Source organism: Trachypithecus francoisi, unplaced genomic scaffold, assembly GCF_009764315.1.
Source record: "Trachypithecus francoisi isolate TF-2019V2 unplaced genomic scaffold, Tfra_2.0 Lachesis_group6, whole genome shotgun sequence".
NCBI lineage: Eukaryota > Metazoa > Chordata > Mammalia > Primates > Cercopithecidae > Trachypithecus > Trachypithecus francoisi.
The window spans coordinates 49,720,301-49,738,270 of NW_022681471.1; the positions used below are offsets into that span (position 1 = coordinate 49,720,301).

General features: G+C 42.3%; 1 protein-coding gene across 1 annotated transcript in view; it reads right to left on the bottom strand.

Moving 5' to 3' along the window:
- Positions 1-17,970, bottom strand: part of SRPX2 (sushi repeat containing protein X-linked 2) — a 32,819-nt gene that overhangs the window by 5,127 nt on the left and 9,722 nt on the right. The window contains exons 4-10 of the mRNA XM_033201163.1: positions 8,728-8,919; positions 6,178-6,354; positions 5,768-5,894; positions 5,480-5,601; positions 4,209-4,388; positions 3,743-3,876; positions 1,236-1,357 (exon numbers count right to left, since the gene is read on the bottom strand). Coding sequence (XP_033057054.1) covers positions 1,236-1,357; positions 3,743-3,876; positions 4,209-4,388; positions 5,480-5,601; positions 5,768-5,894; positions 6,178-6,354; positions 8,728-8,919 — 1,054 coding nt within the window. The remainder of the gene's footprint in view (positions 1-1,235; positions 1,358-3,742; positions 3,877-4,208; positions 4,389-5,479; positions 5,602-5,767; positions 5,895-6,177; positions 6,355-8,727; positions 8,920-17,970) is intronic.

Below are 17,970 nucleotides of genomic sequence, written 5' to 3' on the forward strand. Positions count from 1 at the left end.
GCTGCCTCTATGCATCTAGTTCTGCTAAGCAGTCCCTTCCTCACCTCAGCTGCGACAGCTTTGTTATTAACAGGCAGTGCTTTCATTGTAGGCCTTTTAAGCAGGGCTATCACATATTGCTGTGCAGGCTGCACAGGGTGACTCCAGGGGCCACCCACTGCAGAGACTGTGCTGTGTATGCACATCATACATGGCAGTCCTTAGGTTGATAAATACCTTCTGGTTAACTCTTCCATCTGTAGCTGCAAGTCTGCAGTCTCCCTCTGAGTGTTTTCTAGTCTCTTCTCTAATTGGGACTGAATCTTTCTGTCCCCACTGAGACTGCGCTCTAGAGGCAGGTGCAGTTTCTCTATTGTTTAGAGGCACTGCTCTACAACAGAGCAGTAATGGCTTTATTGGCCCTGAATATATGTGAAGGTATTAGAAGGGTGATACTGGATAGATAATGAGAAAGACCCACTTCTTCCATTACCTGTCACCTCTAATATTCTCTTCCCCTGGAGTTGATAGATATGACTCAGATTTCAGTGCTTAAAGATGCCTTTTGTGATGGGCATGGCGGCTCATGTCTGTAATCCCAGCCGTTTGGGAGGCGAGGTGGGCAGAACACCTGAGGTCAGGAGTCTGAGACCAGCCTGGCCAATATGGGGAAACCTGTCTCTGCTAAAAATACAAAAATTAGCTGGGCATGGTGGCGCACACCTGTAATCCCAGCTACTCGGGAGGCTGAGGCAGGAGAATACTTGAACCTGGGAGGTGGAAGTTGCAGTGAGCTGAAATCGTGCCATTGCATTCCAGCCTAGGCGACAAGAGCAAAACTCCATTTCAAAAAAAAAAGATGCCTTTTGCTCCTTTGGAGACTGAAGGCAAAGAGATGAGGCCAGAAAACAAGAGCCGGGGCTTATCTGAGTCAAGTTTGGGTTTACTGTCTCAGCCCTGGCTGTGCTTCAGAGTCCCCTCAGGTGCCTTTGTAAAAGCACATTCCTAAGGTGGTTTAGGGTGGGCCTGGTCATCTGTATTTTAAGCCCTCATTTGATTCTGATGTTCTGCCAAAGTAAAGAATTCTCTGGTCTTACCTAATGCATCCATAAGAGTTCAAACACAAGAAGTGCCCCGAGAGAGTAGTGTCTGATGGTTCCCCAATAGTCCGCTTTTGCCAGTGTCCTGCCTAAGGTTTCTCCCCCGGCCCCAGCCACCCTCCCCCACACTGCGCTTGGCAGCCTCCCAGCCTGGACCTGAGCTCCTCGATGATGTTGGCTGACAGCTGTTGCTCCCGGATGCGCCCCACCTCCTGAGGTGGCTGTCCCACCAGTTCAATGATGGTCACATGCCGCAAATCCAGTCCACAGGTGGATTGCTGGGAGGGAGAGAGAACATTTTACACAACAGGGCTGTGTGTTCAAACCTAAGGCTACTTGGCTGATTCCTCCTGGGACCACATGTAGCAGTGTGGGAAAGGAGCCCCTTCTCCCCCAGTGATCACGTAATCACACTGTGGGGTCTACAACAACCTGTTCCCTGTGTCATTCCTGAAGTACTTGCCCCAACAGTGCTTCCTTCATTCTACTGAAACCAGTTACACAAAGTTGGGTAGAGAAGAGAAATTCAATGACTAAATTGCAGGAACATAATCATTGTTTAACTTTGCATAGGTTTTAAATTACATAAGTTCTTAATGAATAGCCAGTGTGATATGATAATGGCTGTTGTTTATTTATTTAAAAAAAATTTTTTTTTGTTATACTTTAAGTTCTAGGGTACATGTGCATAACGTGCAGGTTTGTTACATATGTATACTTGTGCCATGTTGGTGTGCTGCACCCATCAACTCGTCAGCACCCATCAATTCGTCATTTATATCAGGTATAACTCCCAGTGCAATCCCTCCCCCCTCCCCCCTCCCCATGATAGGCACCGATGTGTGATGTTCCCCTTCTCGAGTCCAAGTGATCTCATTGTTCAGTTCCCACCTATGAGTGAGAACATGCGGTGTTTGGTTTTCTGTTCTTGTGATAGTTTGCTAAGAATGATGGTTTCCAGCTGCATCCATGTCCCTACAAAGGATGCAAACTCATCCTTTTTTATGGCTGCATAATATTCCATGGTGTATATGTGCCACATTTACTGGGTATATACCAAAGGATTATAAATCATGCTGCTATAAAGACACATGCACACGTATGTTTATTGCGGCACTATTCACAATAGCAAAGACTTGGAATCAACCCAAATGTCCATCTGTGACAGACTGGATTAAGAAAATGTGGCTGTTGTTTATTGAATACACAAACCTAATGCTTTGTAGACGTAATCTAATCCTCACAACACCCCTCACAAGCCAGGTGGTGACAATAACATGCTGAGCCAACATTCAAACTGAGGACTGATGCCCCCTGCGCAAGCATGTGCTCTTCACCAATAGGCTACCTGGCCAGGGCCTTCGCTCAGTCTCCAGGATTTCTCCAAAACTGTGCCCAGTGCTCTTTTCATTACCCCTTGTTACCTTCCTCGCACTGGGCAGCACAGCTTGCAGTCCTACCCCGGATCTCTGTCCTGCCTTGTCTTGCAGGATTACCTACTAGCCAGTTACCAGGGTGAGGTTTAAAGAGACCTTGAATACTGCCCGGCACCCCACCTCTGTTTCATCTTTGGGCTTCCCTTCTAGTCCTCACCCTCAGGGTCACTATGCTTGCTGACAGGTTCCTTTTCTTGTTCTTACTCCCTTGCTTCCAACTGAACTGTTGCCTTGGTCATCCTTTTTGGGTCTCTGATGAATAAGGCCTTTTTGGTCTAGACCCTCCAGCTTTTTTTTTTTTTTTTTTGTAAAACTACTTCCATCCTGGGCCCCTGAATGTTCACTCGGCAACTTCTAAGAGTCAACCTTTAGAAACCTCCTAAGTAGCTTTTTCTCCCACATGGGTATCCAGCCCCTTGCAGCTCCCCAGAGCTGCTTCTGTTAGTCTTGTCAGCATACACTGAATTATCTTCAGTAACCTAGCCTGTTCTTTTATAAGTCCCCATAATCATATTTATTCTGTCCTATCGACCTCTCCCTACCAGTGGCTTTGACTAGGTATCTCTTATGTTAAAAAATGTCATGCAACTCTCTCATTTTACTTTGAGATATCATAACGCTTTTCCTTCTTTTCTGCTACTGGTAGTGGCTAAGAGCACAGATTCTGCAGCCAGACTCCCTGTGTTGAATCCCAGCTCCACCACTTACTAGCTAGTGACCTTGGGCAAGTGACTTAATCTCTATGCATCAGTTTCCTCACCTATTTAATAGGGATAACAATAGTATCTACCTCCAAAGGGTTGTTGTGAGAATTGGATGAATATGTGTAAAACCCATAGATCAGTAATGGATACCTACGTAGCACTTACTGCATAAGTGTTCGTTAGTGCTCTTATTCCTTGAAAACATAAACATAGTTAATTCCCAACATTTACATTTGATCATAGCTGTCTTGCAAGTCTCTTCAGAGTGCTTTGCCACACTCCCTTCCCATCTTTCACCCAGCTCCCTGCAAGTCACAGCCACCACTCCAGTGACTTTATTGCCTTTTCAGTAAAAGCAGTTTCAAAAATGTGCTAAATATGTCTATGGTAAAACTGATCAAATGCTATCCACAAAAAGTTTCAGGAAGTAGGTAAGGTTTGTGCTGCAGAGAACATCTCTGATTTGGAAAAGGTAAGGGGTAATTTACAGGAGATAAGCCCTCATTAGGGGAGTGGGCCTTACCTGTAGCATAGAGATCTGCATTTTATAATATCGGTTGGAGGGATCAGGAGCTGAGATGATGAGGAGTCGCTGTTTCTCATAGAATTGATCCAGGAGACCAGCAGCTGAGTTGACATTGACGTTAATCTTCATAGCTAGGGCAGAAGCAGGTGACCAGTCAGAGTACGGCTTCTCCTCCATCCCAGCTTAGGTAACCTAACATCTTGAGGTGTTCCAATCTTTCAGGTTACCTCTCTCTGGCTGTTTCTCCTGTCCCTTGGGGGAAATCCTAAAATAACACTTGGAGATTTTAAACCCTTCTTCTTGGGGTAGCAGTAGTCTATGGGGGAATGTTAGTCTTTAAATTAGACACATCCCAGAACCCCCCATTCCACATCATATACATTGTTATTGGACCCCTGTGCCATGAGGAAGATCCTCCAAAGTTCCCCAGATCACCATATCCACTTGCCCCTGTTTCACTCACGAGTACAGATTGGTGGTGAACCTGACCACTGGCGGCTGGATTGACAGACCCGGGAGGGTGTCCCCTGGCGATCATAACCGCCATCACAGTGGTATTCACAGGTGGCACCATAGTTGTCCCCTGCTGAGGTGCAGGTGAGGTAGCCATGCTGCGGAGGTTTCAGAGTTGGGCAGCGTCTCACTGTCAGGGAGGAGCTCAAGTTAGAAGTTATGGTGTTCCTTATAAGAAGGAAAGGCTAAGAGGGTGCCCATGCTGGGCTTTCTAGACCAGAAGACTTAGGATGATCAGAAAAATGGCTTTTCTATATTTCCAGTGGCTGGGGATGGAGCTGTATTTTCCTTTCTTAAGGAATTAAATCTGAAATGCAGACAAAGGTTTGTAAAGTCTGGAAACACAGGTGAATATACATGTTGTCATCAAAAGACTGACAGTCTTTAAAAGAAAATAATATCTGTTTCCAGACTTTATGGACATGCTGTGTAAAGATGACTACCTTGCAGAATTCCTCTTAATAGCAGAAATAAGTTGGAGGAATCTTAAATGTTCATTGGTAGGAGAAGGGTTTAGCAATTATGATATATCTTAGAGTAGAATATTATGCTGTCATTAAAAATATTTCTGAAGAATTTTAAAATAACATGAGACAATTACTTTGTTAATGAAAAGTGAAAAGGATGATTTATGATTGGATATACAGTATAATCTCAGCTATATATTTTTTTAAGTATGTATAGAAAAAAGACTGGAAGGAAAATACCAAAAGCTAATAGCAGTGCCTCTGGATGATGGGGTAATACATTTTCCCCTTTATGTATTTCCTTATTTATCAAATGTTCAACAATAAGCGTTAATTATCTTTATAATGAGAAAAGCAAAACAAAACGATACAACACAAAGCAAAGAGGAAGAATCAGGCAGCCGATACCACTAATTTTAGCAGAAGTGAATGATAGAATGAAGGCAGATTACATGTGATCATTTTGAAGTCTAAGAAAAGAAACGGATAAAGAATATCCTTGTGAATTTTATCTGGATTTAGGATAACGAGAGTCTTGTTGATGAGAGTCTTGTTGGAGAGTAAAGGTTTCAGAAACATGTGTATGCACATGTAATGTTGGCTTCCTAAATAAGCCTGTTTGGTGAACTTGTTTTTCTCCCTCCCCAGTATAAATGAGGTGTGTCTCTTCCAGACATAGAGAGGAGAGACATGGGGTGGGTCAGGGTAGAGCAGGATTAATGAACAATATGGAAACTAAAGAATTCTTTCTGACCTTGTACTTTCACGATGAACTTGCAGCTGGCCCGGTTGTAGGCTCGGTCATAGGCAGTGTAACGAATCACGTGCTCCCCTTCAGGAAAGTGAGAGCCAGGCTCAGGGCCCCGAAGTGTCACCCTGCACGGGACAGGGTGAAAGAAACACTGAGGAAAGAAACCCTTAGAATTGAAGTCTGAGGCACATCCCCACTGTCACCTTAGCCTGTGCAGTTTCAGTGTGACCAGCCTGAATGACTGAGAGAAGCCGAGGGAAGGCATAAGCGGCATCCATTATTCAGGCTCACCTGGTGATGGTACCATCAGCAGAATCTTTCACCAATGGTGGGTCCCAGTATACTCGAGCAGTCAATTTCTCTGGCTCTGCCATCTTCTCACGTGAGTGGGGACAGCGGATCTTGGGGGGATCTATGTCTGCCAAGGTGAAAAATCAAGTGCTGACTCGTGGGCCCCCTGCTTTCCCTGGAGGGAATCCATTGAAGCAGTGCTACACACCCACACCACACACGGGGTAGGTAAAAAGTTCAAGGTGCTCAGGGAAACTGGGGAAGGAAGCCCAACTCCAGGGAAGAAGATCATTTTGTTCAGCAAATACCCAGGGTGCTACCCTCATAGCTAAGAGGAATGCCTTCTGTGGTGAGAATTCCACATCTCTTGTCGATATAATGCTGAGGTGGCTCTTTGCACCAGCATTTACCTACACATACAGGCTCGCCTCCACTCCATCTCCCATCTTCCATGCAGATTCGGCTGCGATCACCTTCCAGGTGGTAGCCACTGGAACAGCTATAGTCACAGCGAGAGTCAAGAAGCACTCCATTTGTGCAGGTGTAAGTGCCACTAGTGATGAATGGCAGTGCGTGGCATCTCATCTCTAAGAGAAAACCAAGTGGCAAGCTCAGTGGCTTGTGCAACTATGTGGAGGTGATGTCTGGGCATCTAGCACAGGGAGAAACGTATCAGAGACAGCAGAAAATACAAAAACCCTACCTGAACTGTCCTTACATTTTTGTGCCTAACTGCCTTTTCCCCTAATTGTCTTTGTATTTTCGTAAAGTATAGCAGCACCCTTGGGCAGAGGGGTGTCAAAAAAGTAAATTACTTGTCCAAGCATATAGACTTCAAAATCAGACCTAACATTGTACATTGCCAAAATCTATAGAATATGCAACAAGAGTGGGCCTTAATGTAAACTATGGAATTCAGGTGACAATGATATATTAATGTATGCTCATTCAACTGTAAAAAGTGTAACACTCTGGTGGGAGATGTTGACAACAGGGGAGGCTGTACATGTGTGGGTGCAGGGGATAAATGGGAAATATCTATATCTTTCATTCAATTTTGCTGTGAACTTAAAACTTCTCTAAACAAATAGAATCTATTTTAGAGGGGGAAGTAAAACAACTTATCAAGAGTAAAAAAAAAAAAGTCAGACCTGAGTTTGCATCCCAGTTCCACTTCTTACTAGCTCTGTAACTTTAAGAGGTTGCCTCATCTCTTTGAGTCTCAGTGTTTTCTTCAGTGAAATGTGGATACCTCATAGGATTGTTGTATAAATGAAAAGAGACAATGCATATATCCTCTGGGCTCATTTAGGGCCTTAGCAACTGTGAATTTTTGTCTCTTATTCCTCAAATGCTAGATGCCCTTGAGCACGTTCAAAGCTGCTTTTCTCCTCCAGGCATACTCATATAATTTTGGGGCTCCCTTAGGCACTGCTCAGCTGAGGCTCACTTACATGCCAACTTGGGCTGACTGTCTGGGCAAGAATACAAGTCAGAGCAGTGCCTGGAGGGCCAGGTGTGGTATTTGGTGCCTTGGACACCACATGTGGCAGAGGTGGAGCCTGTCACCATGGATTAATTGTGAGCCTATGCTTGCTAAAGTCTTGTTGGAGATACCTGATACTTGAGAGAAGGAGGCCATATATTCCTTTAGGTTGTCTAACTTCTAATCCTGACTAAGTTTAATTGTTGAAGCTTTGAATAAAGATCTGTATAAGCTATATTCATTCTGTTTCCTGGCAAACAAGACTTAAAGATTATTGCATTTTCTGTTTTCCAGTGTCCCTTTGTAAAGACCTATGCAAAAATGACCTTCTTGAAATCAGCGCGAAGAGAAAAGATTTGTCTCTTCAGATGAATGTGTTTGCTTAGTATCATATGACAGGAAATATGATAGATCCAAAGCATTTGCCCTTTTGTCTCTTATGAGGAAAGTCAAAGCTAAATTCAATGCTCAAATGTAGTAATTGACTCATTGTAGGCACCTGGAAATATGTATGTCACCATTCTTTTAATTGATTTTATGTTCACTTGTACTTTTCAATTGTGTCAGACCGATTCAAATTCATGTTGAAAATGATGGGATCTAAGTCCTGAAACAATTTAATTCCAGTCACCGAGAGGGGTATGGTGACTGCCTGCTTTCTGGCTATCAAGCTTCTCTTCTCCTCTACAGCGTCTTCTCTGACTAGCCCCATTTCTTTATGAATGCTCAGCACTTCTGCATCCAGTTACATGACATTCATGTGTACACATTTGTGTTTCTATCCCATTCATCTATAAGCAGCCTGGGAGTATTTGAAGAATTGAGTAATACAGGAAGTGACCAATACAGGGCTGTGCATACATGGGTGTCCTACAAATGGTGTTCTGCCATGGACATATGGACAGGAAAAGCTCAGCTGCTAAAAGGCTGTGGAACTTGAGTAAGAGGTAGAGATTTGGAAGCTGAAGGGGGAAATGATTTGGAATGTGTTATATCAGTGTTTTCACATTCTAGACTTAGGGATTTTTCTTCTGACTTTCAGAAGAAAATGAAGAATAGCAGATGTTCATAGCTTCACTGCCAAGGTTTCTAAGGCTGTAGGCCAGGAAGTACAGCAGTTGACCACAAGTGGAAAAAGAGTCTAAGACCACACATCCTTAGGAGCTCCAGAAGAAGATCTAGGTCCACATCAGACCTCAGGCCCAAGCCTTAGCTCTGGCTGTGCACTCCTGGGCTCCCCGAGTCAGAAGAGATGGTTGCTCCTTAAATGCTCATATTGCTTGGACAGTAACCCAGAGAAACTGAACTCAAATGTTAGGATGGGGAAAGGCCCTGTTGGGGGGCTTGTGGAATATTCTCAATTTGTACTTGAGAGAAGGGCATATTAGTAACACCTCCAGGCATATACCCTCAGCAGCTGGCTGGCTGGCTTCTCTCAAATACATGCATCAGCATATGCACACACACAACTTACGCCTGCAGTAGGCAGTTCCAGACCAACGACGGCTTGGCAGGCATTGCACGGACCTTCTTCCAATCAGTCGAAAGCCCCGGTCACAGGAGAGCTCACAACGTGTGCCCAGGCTGCTGTGATAATTTCCTCCCCTCGGTGAGTAGCATGTGGCTTCTCCATCCTGGATATTTAATGTATAACACCATCGGGGGACTGTAGCAATAGAAGAAAGACAAGCTAGAAGTACAGTAATCAAGACAGTGTGGTGTTGGTGAAAAGACAGACAAGTAGGTCAATGAAAAAAAATAGCCCAGAAGTAAACCCACACAGGTGTGTTGAAATTATTTTTGACAAAAGTGCAAAAACAATTCAGTGGAAGAAAGACAGCCTTCAAACAAATGGTGCTGGAGCACTTGTACTTCCATATGCAAAAAAAAAAAAAAAAAAAAACCACCTCAACCTAAGTCTCACACCTTATACAAAAATTAACTCAAACGGGATCATGGACTTGAAAAAACAGGAGAAAGTCACAGGGATTTAGGGCTAAGCAAAGTGGTCTTAGGTATGACACCAATAGCATAATTAATAAAAGAAAAATTAAATTTTTTTTTTTTTTGAGACGGAGTCTCGCTCTCGCCCAGGCTGGAGTGCAGTGGTGCAATCTCGGCTCACTGCAAGCTCCACCTCCCGCGTTCACCCCATTCTCTGCCTCAGCCTCCCGAGCATCTGGGACTACAGGTGCCCACCACCATGCCTGGCTAATTTTTTGTATTTTAGTAGAGATGGGGTTTCACTGTGTTAGCCAGGATGGTCTCGATCTCCTGATCTCGTGATCTGCCTGCCTCGGCCTCCCAAAGTGCTGGGATTACAGGCGTGAGCCACCGTGCCTGGCCAGAAAAATAAATTGTAATAAATTAATGAATTAATAAATGGACCTTGTCAAAATTAAAAATTGTTCTGTGAAAAGACAAAGCCATTAAAAGGGACTAGTATTTAAAATATAGAAAGAACTCTCAAAACATTGAAAAAGCAAACAGTCCAGTTAGAACATGGACAAAAGATATAAACACACATGGCACTGAAGAGGATATACTGATGGCAAATAAGCACATAAAAAGATGTTCAGCATCATTGATCATTTGGGAAATGCAAATTAAAATCATAATGAAATACTACCTAGATATCCATCAGGGAGGGTATCCTTAAAAAAAAACTGGTAATACAAGTGTTTGTGAAGATGAGAGAAACTGGAATTCTCATACATGTCTGGTGGAAATGCAGAAATACAGCCACTTTGGAAAATATTTTGGCTATTTCTTATAAAGGTAACACGATACCTTCTTATAAAGAAAGGTACACTTACCATATGACTCTGCAATCCCACTTAAAGGTATTTATGCCAGTGAAATAAAAACCTGTGTCCACATAAAATCCTGTACATGAGAGTTAAAAGTAGCTCTATTCATAATTGCCAAAAGCTGGAAACAACTCAAATCTCAAATGTCTTTTTTTTTTTTTTTTCAAGACAGAGTCTCCCTCTGTCTGCAGTGGTGTAATCTCGGCTCACGGCAACCTCCGCCTCCAGGTTCAAGCTTGATTCTCCTGCCTCAGCCTCCCCAGTAGCTGGGACTACAGTCGTGCGCCACCACGCCCAGCTAATTTTTGTATTTAATTTTTGTATTTTTAGTAGAGATGGGGATTCACCTTGTTGGCTAGAATGGTCTCGATCTCTTGACTTCTTAATCTGCCTGCCTTGGCCTCCCAAAGTGCTGGGATCACAGGCATGAGCCTCTGTGCCCAGCCTCAAATGTCTTTCTACGGGTGAATGGCTGAACTAACTGTGGTGTATTCATACAAAAGAATGAAGTGCTGATACATAATGCAACAACATCAATCAATCTCAAATGTATTTTGGGAAGTGAAAGAAGCCAGACTCAAAAAACTACATACTGTAGAATTCCATTTATATAACAAAAATATAGGGACATAGGCAAAAATACAGTGACAGAGTACAGATCAGTGTTTGCCAGAGATTAGGTGTAGAGGTAGGGAATAACATCAGAGGGGAAGCACTGGGCAAGAGTTTGAAGTGATGGAACTGTCTCATACTGTGGTGGGAGTTATGTGACCCTATGCATTTGTCAAAACTCACAGAACTGTACACCAAAGAGAGTGAATTTTTCTGTATGTATGTTTAACATAAAAATTTAAGGATAATACAAAAATGTAAACTAGAGAGAGGAAGGGACTGTGACATCAAAGAAGGCTTCTTTGGAATGAAAGTCCAATCCCAGTTCAGTACTGATCACAAAAGGTTATATGGCTGTTAAATCATAAAGGCATCATAAAGAGCCTCACAGGCTATACAAAATAAATGACTCTTTAGTGGGTTCAGAGTTTAAAGGGGCACATATAAGCAAGCAGAGAGCCACCTGCCCACAGGATGCACACACACAGCATGGCATGGGTCTGTAGCCTAGGGTTGGGAAGGCTAAAGCCCCATATGAGTTGATTCAGTTCCCACATCCTAAGGGACATTCAGTTCCCACATCCTAAGGGACAAAAAAAAAAGGGGAGCTTTGAAAAAAAAAAAGTAGATGAGACACCAAAGGAACAAAGAAAGGCTAGAGCCTCTGTCTGAGTGCAACTGGAGAATGAAGACAGATGACAGTGAGAAATCTTTTCTTCAGTAAACACTACTCTTGGGGCTACCAGCATTACTTTGGAGCCTCTGGCAGTGACACATGGCTGCCATCTGGAGACACCATCTCCAAATTACAGAAAGTCTTTTAAGCACTACAGTTGCAGAGCTGTTGATTATAAGGCCACAACACATATCACAAAGATCTTATTTGCAGGGCTGGGACCTCAACAATCACTCCATTCTATATCTCTCCCACAGTCTGTCAAGGAAAATACATATCAGATTGGAATGGGTAGAATAAGTAAGAATGTAAAGGGAAATATAAAGGTCAGGCTAAATGCTAAGACAGTAGAAGAGGCCCCAACTATTGTAATAAGTTCAATTTTCTGACCCAGAAAAATCCTAGCATAAAGAAAAAAAACGTTGAAAGGCTGTGGAGAAGAGAAAACACAATCCAGTTTTCAAATAAGGAAGAAGTCTCTGGGAACTATAGCCTAGTGACACTGACAGCACTGATAGCATAGTGTTCTAGAATATTTAAACATAAGGCGTATATGTTACACAGAGAAGTAGTGATCTCCAGGAACCCTCTGGAACAAGTAATTCCAGATTGACCTAATTTCTGTTGGGCAGGGTCACCAGACTGGTAGAGCAGGGGGAATGGTGGATACACTATGTGGAAGTAAGTGAGGCATGTGACAATGCTTTTCATGTCATTGATGTGGATGAGATGAAATACAGGAGAGGTGACAATACGGTTAAAATTTCATAAGTGGCTGAGCAACTGTACCCAAAGAATGCCCATGGGAAGCTGATCGAGGATGTGGTTAAAAAAAATCAAGAAGGCAATTCCATTTACAATAGCTACAAAGAAATCTAGAAATAAACTTAACCAAAGAAGTGAAAACCTATACACTGAAAGTTATAAAACATTGATGAAAGAGATTAAAGAGGACACAAAAAATAGATATCCGTGTTCATGGATCAGAAGAATTAATATTGTTAAAATGACCATATTGCTCAAAGCAATTTACAGATTCAATGCAATTTCTATCAAAATACCAACATCATTTTTCACAGAAGTAGAAAAAGCAATCCTGAAATTCATATGGAACTAAAAAAGCCAGAATAGCCAAAGCAATCCTGAGCAAAAAAAAAAAAAAAAAAAAAGCTAGAGGCATCACATTACCTGACGTCAAAATATGTTGTAAGGCTATAGTAACCAAAACAACACGGTATTGGTATAAAAATAGATATATAGGCCGGGCGTGGTGGCTCAAGCCTGTAATCCCAGCACTTTGGGAGGCCGAGACGGGCAGATCACGAGGTCAGGAGATCGAGACCATCCTGGCTAACACGGTGAAACCCCGTCTCTACTAAAAGAATACAAAAAACTAGCCAGGCGAGGTGGTGGGCGCCTGTAGTCCCAGCTACTCGGGAGGCTGAGGCAGGAGAATGGCGTAAACCCAGGAGGCGGAGCTTGCAGTGAGCTGAGATTCCAGCCACTACACTCCGGCCTGGGCGACAGAGCGAGACTCTGTCTCCAAAAAAAATAGATATATAGATCAATGGAACAGAATAGGAAACCCAGAAATAAATTCATTTATTTATAGCCAACTGATCTTGACAAGGCCATCAAGAACATACACTGGGGAAAGGACATTCTCTTCAATAAATGGTGCTTAGAAAACTAGATAACCTTATACAGAATAATGAAATTGGACCCCCATCTCTCATATCCAAAAATTTACTCAAGATGGAGTAAAAACTTAAATGTAAGACCCAGAAGTATAAAATTACTAGAAGAAAACATAGGGAAAACTCCTCAGGATATTGGTCTAGGCAACAATTTTATGGTTAAGACCTCAAAAGCATAAGAAACAAAAATAAAAATAGACCAAGAGGACTCTATTAAACTAAAAGGCTCCTGCACAGCAAAACAACAACAAACAACCGAGTGAAGAGACAACCTCTTGAATGGGAGAAAATATTTGCAAACTACTTATCCATCAGGGGACTAATAATGTCCAGTATATACAAGGAATTCGAACAACTCAACAGTAGAAAAACAAATAATTCCACTAAAAGATTGGGCAAATGACACGAATAGATATTTCTCAAAAGAGGACACACAAATGGCCAACAGATATATGAAAAAATGCTCAACATCACTAATCATCAGGGAGATGCAAATCAAAATCACACAATGAGATATCATCTTACCCCAGTTAAAATGGCTAATATTAAAAAGTCCAGGTGCAGTGGCTCATGCCTGTAATCCCAGGACTTGGGAGGCCTAGCAGGTGGATCACTTGAGGTCAGGAGTTTGAGACCAGCTGGCCAACATGGTGAAATCCGGTCTCTACTAAAAATCAAAAAATTAGCCGGGCATGGTGGTGGGCGCATGTAATCCCAGCAACTCGGGAGGCTGAGGCAGAAGAATTGCTTGAACCCAGGAGGTGGAGGTTGCAGTGAGCCAAGATCATGCCATTGCACTCCATCCTGGGGGACTGAGTGAGACTCTGTCTTAAAAAAAAAAAAAAAAAAAAAGACATAAATAACAGATGCTGGCCAGGATGCAGAGAAAAGGGAACCATACATTGTTGATGAGAATGTAAATTAATATAATCACTAAGGAAAAGAGTATGGAAATTTCTTAAAAAGTGAAAACTAGCCGGGCGTGGTGGCTCACACCTGTAATCCCCGCACTTTGGGAGGCCAAGGCAGGTGGATCACCTGAGGTCAGGAGTTCGAGACCAGCCTAGCCGACATGGTGAAACCCTGTTTGTACTAAAAATACAGAAATTAGCTGGGCATGGTGGCGGATGCCTGTAATCCCAGCTACTGGGGAGGCTGAGGCAGGAGAATCGCTTGAACCCGGGAGGCAGAGGTTGCAGTGAGCCAAGATCACACCACTGCACTCCAGCCTAGGCAACAAGAGTGAGACCATTGAAAGAACGAAAGAAAGAGAAAAAGAGAGAAAGAGAGAGAGAGAAAGAGAGAAAGAGAGAGAGAGAAGGAAGGGAGGGAACTAGCACTACCATATGATTCAGCAGTCCCACTACTGGGTACTTATTTAAAGGAAAAGAAATCAATATATCAAAGGGATCTGCATTCATGTGTTTATCACAGCACTATTCACAATAGCAAAGATATGGAATCAACCTAAGTATCCATCAGTGGACTAATGGATAAAGAAAATGTGCTACATATACATAATAGAATAGTATTTGGCCATAATAAAGAATGAAATCCTGTCATTTGCAGCAACATGGATGGAACTGGAAGTCATTATGTTAAGCAAAATAAGCCAGGCACAGAAAGACAAATACTGCATGTTCTCACTTAATTGTAGGTGCTAAAAAAGTTAATCTCGTGGACATAGAGAATAGAACGATAGACACCAGAGAATGGGAGGGGTAACTGGGTGGCAGGGGGGATGAAGAGAGGTTTGTTGTGGATACAAATCTACAGTTAGAAGAAATAAATTCTAACGTTTGATAGCAGAATAGGGTGACTGTACTTAGCAACAATGTTTTGTATATTTCAAATTAAGTAGAAGAGAGGACTTGATACCAACATATCAAAATAGTAAATACTGAAGGTGATAGATACTGCAAATACCCTGACTTGATTACTCCACAGTCTATGCACATGACACTCAACATGTGCCCCATAAATATGTTAAGTATTATGTATCGATAAAAGAAAAAAGAATGTGTTAATACTGTATTGCAGGCTGGGCGTGTTGGCTCATCCCTGTAATCCCAGCACTTTGGGAGGCCGAAGCAGGCGGATCACCTGAGGTCAGGAGTTCGAGACTAGCCTGGCCAACATGGTGAAACCCTGTCTAGTAAAAATACAAAATTAGCCGCGTGTGGTGGTGTGTGCCTGTAATCCCAGCTACTTGGGAGGCTGAGGCAGGAGAATTGCTTGAACCTGGGAGGCAGAGGTTGAAGTGAGCCAAGATCACGCCATTGCACTCCAGCCTGGCAACAAGACCAAAACTTTGTCTAAAAAAAAAAAAAAAAAAACAACTCCCCCGCCCCACCTAAAAAAAACAAAAATACTGTATGGCAAATTGTCTGGTGAGAATGTGTAAGTCTTTTTGTGTATCTCCTGTGTTCTAGGCACCATGCTACATGTTTTCCTTTTCACATATATCATCTCATACAGTTCTCCCAACAGCCCTGTAAGGTATGTAGGTGTTTATCCCTCTTTCGCAGATGAGGAAGTAAATTGCCCAGGATCCCTAAGCAAGTAGTGGGTAGAGCTTAAATTTGAACCCAAGCTTTGTCTGCTCCAAACCCCATGTCCTATGTAACCGCAGTGTCTGCCACTGCAGATATAAAATAGGCTACTACTTTGAAGTAAACACTGACCTTGTTGAATAGATAATATATCCACATGACTCAAAACCTCAAAAGTATAAAAAGTTACAAAGTACAATGTCTTCCCCCAACCCCTGCTCCCATGCCCACCTGACTTAGTCCCTTCCAAAGAACTACTTTTAATAGTTTCTTTGTGCAAATAAAGCAAATGTTGGTATAGCTTCTTATTTTTCCTTCTTTTTAATACATAGGGTAGCATATTATGTCCACTCTTCCCTCCATTGCTTGTTTGGTAAACTTAACAGTTGTATTTAGAGATCTTTCCATATCACTACATAGTAAACGTGCAATTTATTTAAATGAAATAACATTTATAAAATACATAGCAGTGACTGGCACATAGTAGGTGTTTGTCCAGAGTCCAAGAGCTGGAAGGGGGAGAAGCTGAGATTTGAACTCAGGCCCATTTTCTCTGCTTTCTGTAGCTATTCATCTGTCTATCTCTTTTTAAGGTGTATGCAGAAAATAAAGTGCTGACAACAATTTTGAAAGGGCCTTCTCTGTTATCTTCTGATATCTTCAGATAACCCAGGCAGTGTGACTAGCTTGCTCACAGATGAGGCAAGCTGCAAGGAAAGCAACAGCCCAGCTGACTCCAAGCTAGGAGTCAGGATAAGGGAATGACAGAAAGCGCAGGATGAGTGAAGATGATAGCAAATGACGTGCCAATTTGCTTTGAAATAATGATCTGGTTGTTCTGTTTTTTTTTTTCTGGTCTTCTTTTCTAGAACAATGAGTTATATTTTTGATGAAAGAGATGGATTAAGCATGGTTCTAGAGTCAGACAGATCTGAGTTTAAATTCTCTGTGACTCTCTGAATCTAAAACTTCCCTGAGCTTAGTTTCCTGGTTGGTAAAATAGGGGTAATAAACCATTCCATAGGGTGGTTGTGAGAACCAAATGAAATTCATGTGTCAAATATTCAACCCTGCGAATGTTTTTCCCTAAGTCAGTGTCTGGGTTTGAGCCAGTGTCCCTCTTCCTGAAGCAGCAACATGCTGTGGTTCCCAGCATTCGTTTCCAGCACGTGACTGAGACACACGACTGCCATCTGGAGACACCATCTCAAATTACAGAAAGTTCTTTAGCACTACAGTTGCAGAGCTATTGATTATAAGGTCACAAAGACTTTACATGGGAGGCTGGGGCTCAGGTTGTACTTTTCCTGGACACTCCCTCCCCTCATCATTGCTAACTTCACTCCATTCATTTTATGCCAAGACTAAGTCCTAAAGGAGCTTTGAGACACTAGACCTCCAAACCAAAGGCCCTTATGCAGCTTATATTCTCCAAGGGCTTTATGCTCATTTAAGAAGAACCAATGAAGAAGGTTAATGTTAATAATAGGGCTGCAGACTCCGTGAAAGTACCTTCTGCATCTGTTGCTTTTTACTAGCCACCTCTCCAAACTATAATCTCCCATAATCTGGCTTCTGCTCCCAGGATGCTGGTGGTCAGCATCTACTTTTAACCAAGGCTCTGTGAGAGTAACACACATGACTCCTTAAATATAGTTAAATACAGTTAAAAACAGTTAAATACACAAGTACAGTTAAAAACAGTTAAATACAGGAATACAGTTAAAAACAGTTAAATACAGGAATACAGTTAAAAACAGTTAAATACAGTTAAAAACAGTTAATACACAAATACAGTTAAATACAGAAATATAGTTAAATACAGTTAAATACAGAACTATTTTCTTGAGGGTAATGAAAAGTAAACCAAAGAGACAGTGCATAATGAAGGCCAAATAAGTGTGTCTAGACAGTAAACATTTATATCAGAAGAGGTATCTAATAAGTACTCAATAAATATTCAATGAACGAATAAATGGGCAAGGGAAAGCTCAGTGTGGGCTAAAGCAGTTGGGAACACAGTACTGAACACAGCCTGACCGAAGTGCAGATTTCATGTGGGGAGAACAGGTAGGAAGTTGTCAGTCTGGGAAGCTAGACCGAGGCCAGATTCTGATTTAAAATGATCATTGTGGGTCACTGGGTTTGGGGGAGGGGGAAACATGAGTCAGATAATCCAGTTAGAGGCAACTGTATTATCCATGTGTGAGGTCAAAGTTTTATTCCCATGGATTAATAAAGAAATGACAGGTCTTTGTGACTGACTGGCAGGAAGTGATGAGGAAAAGGGGGCTGTTAAAGGTGACAGGACCTGTTAGAGGTGACATTGAGGTATTCTGAAGTCCGAGTAACTAAGAGAATGATGGTAGT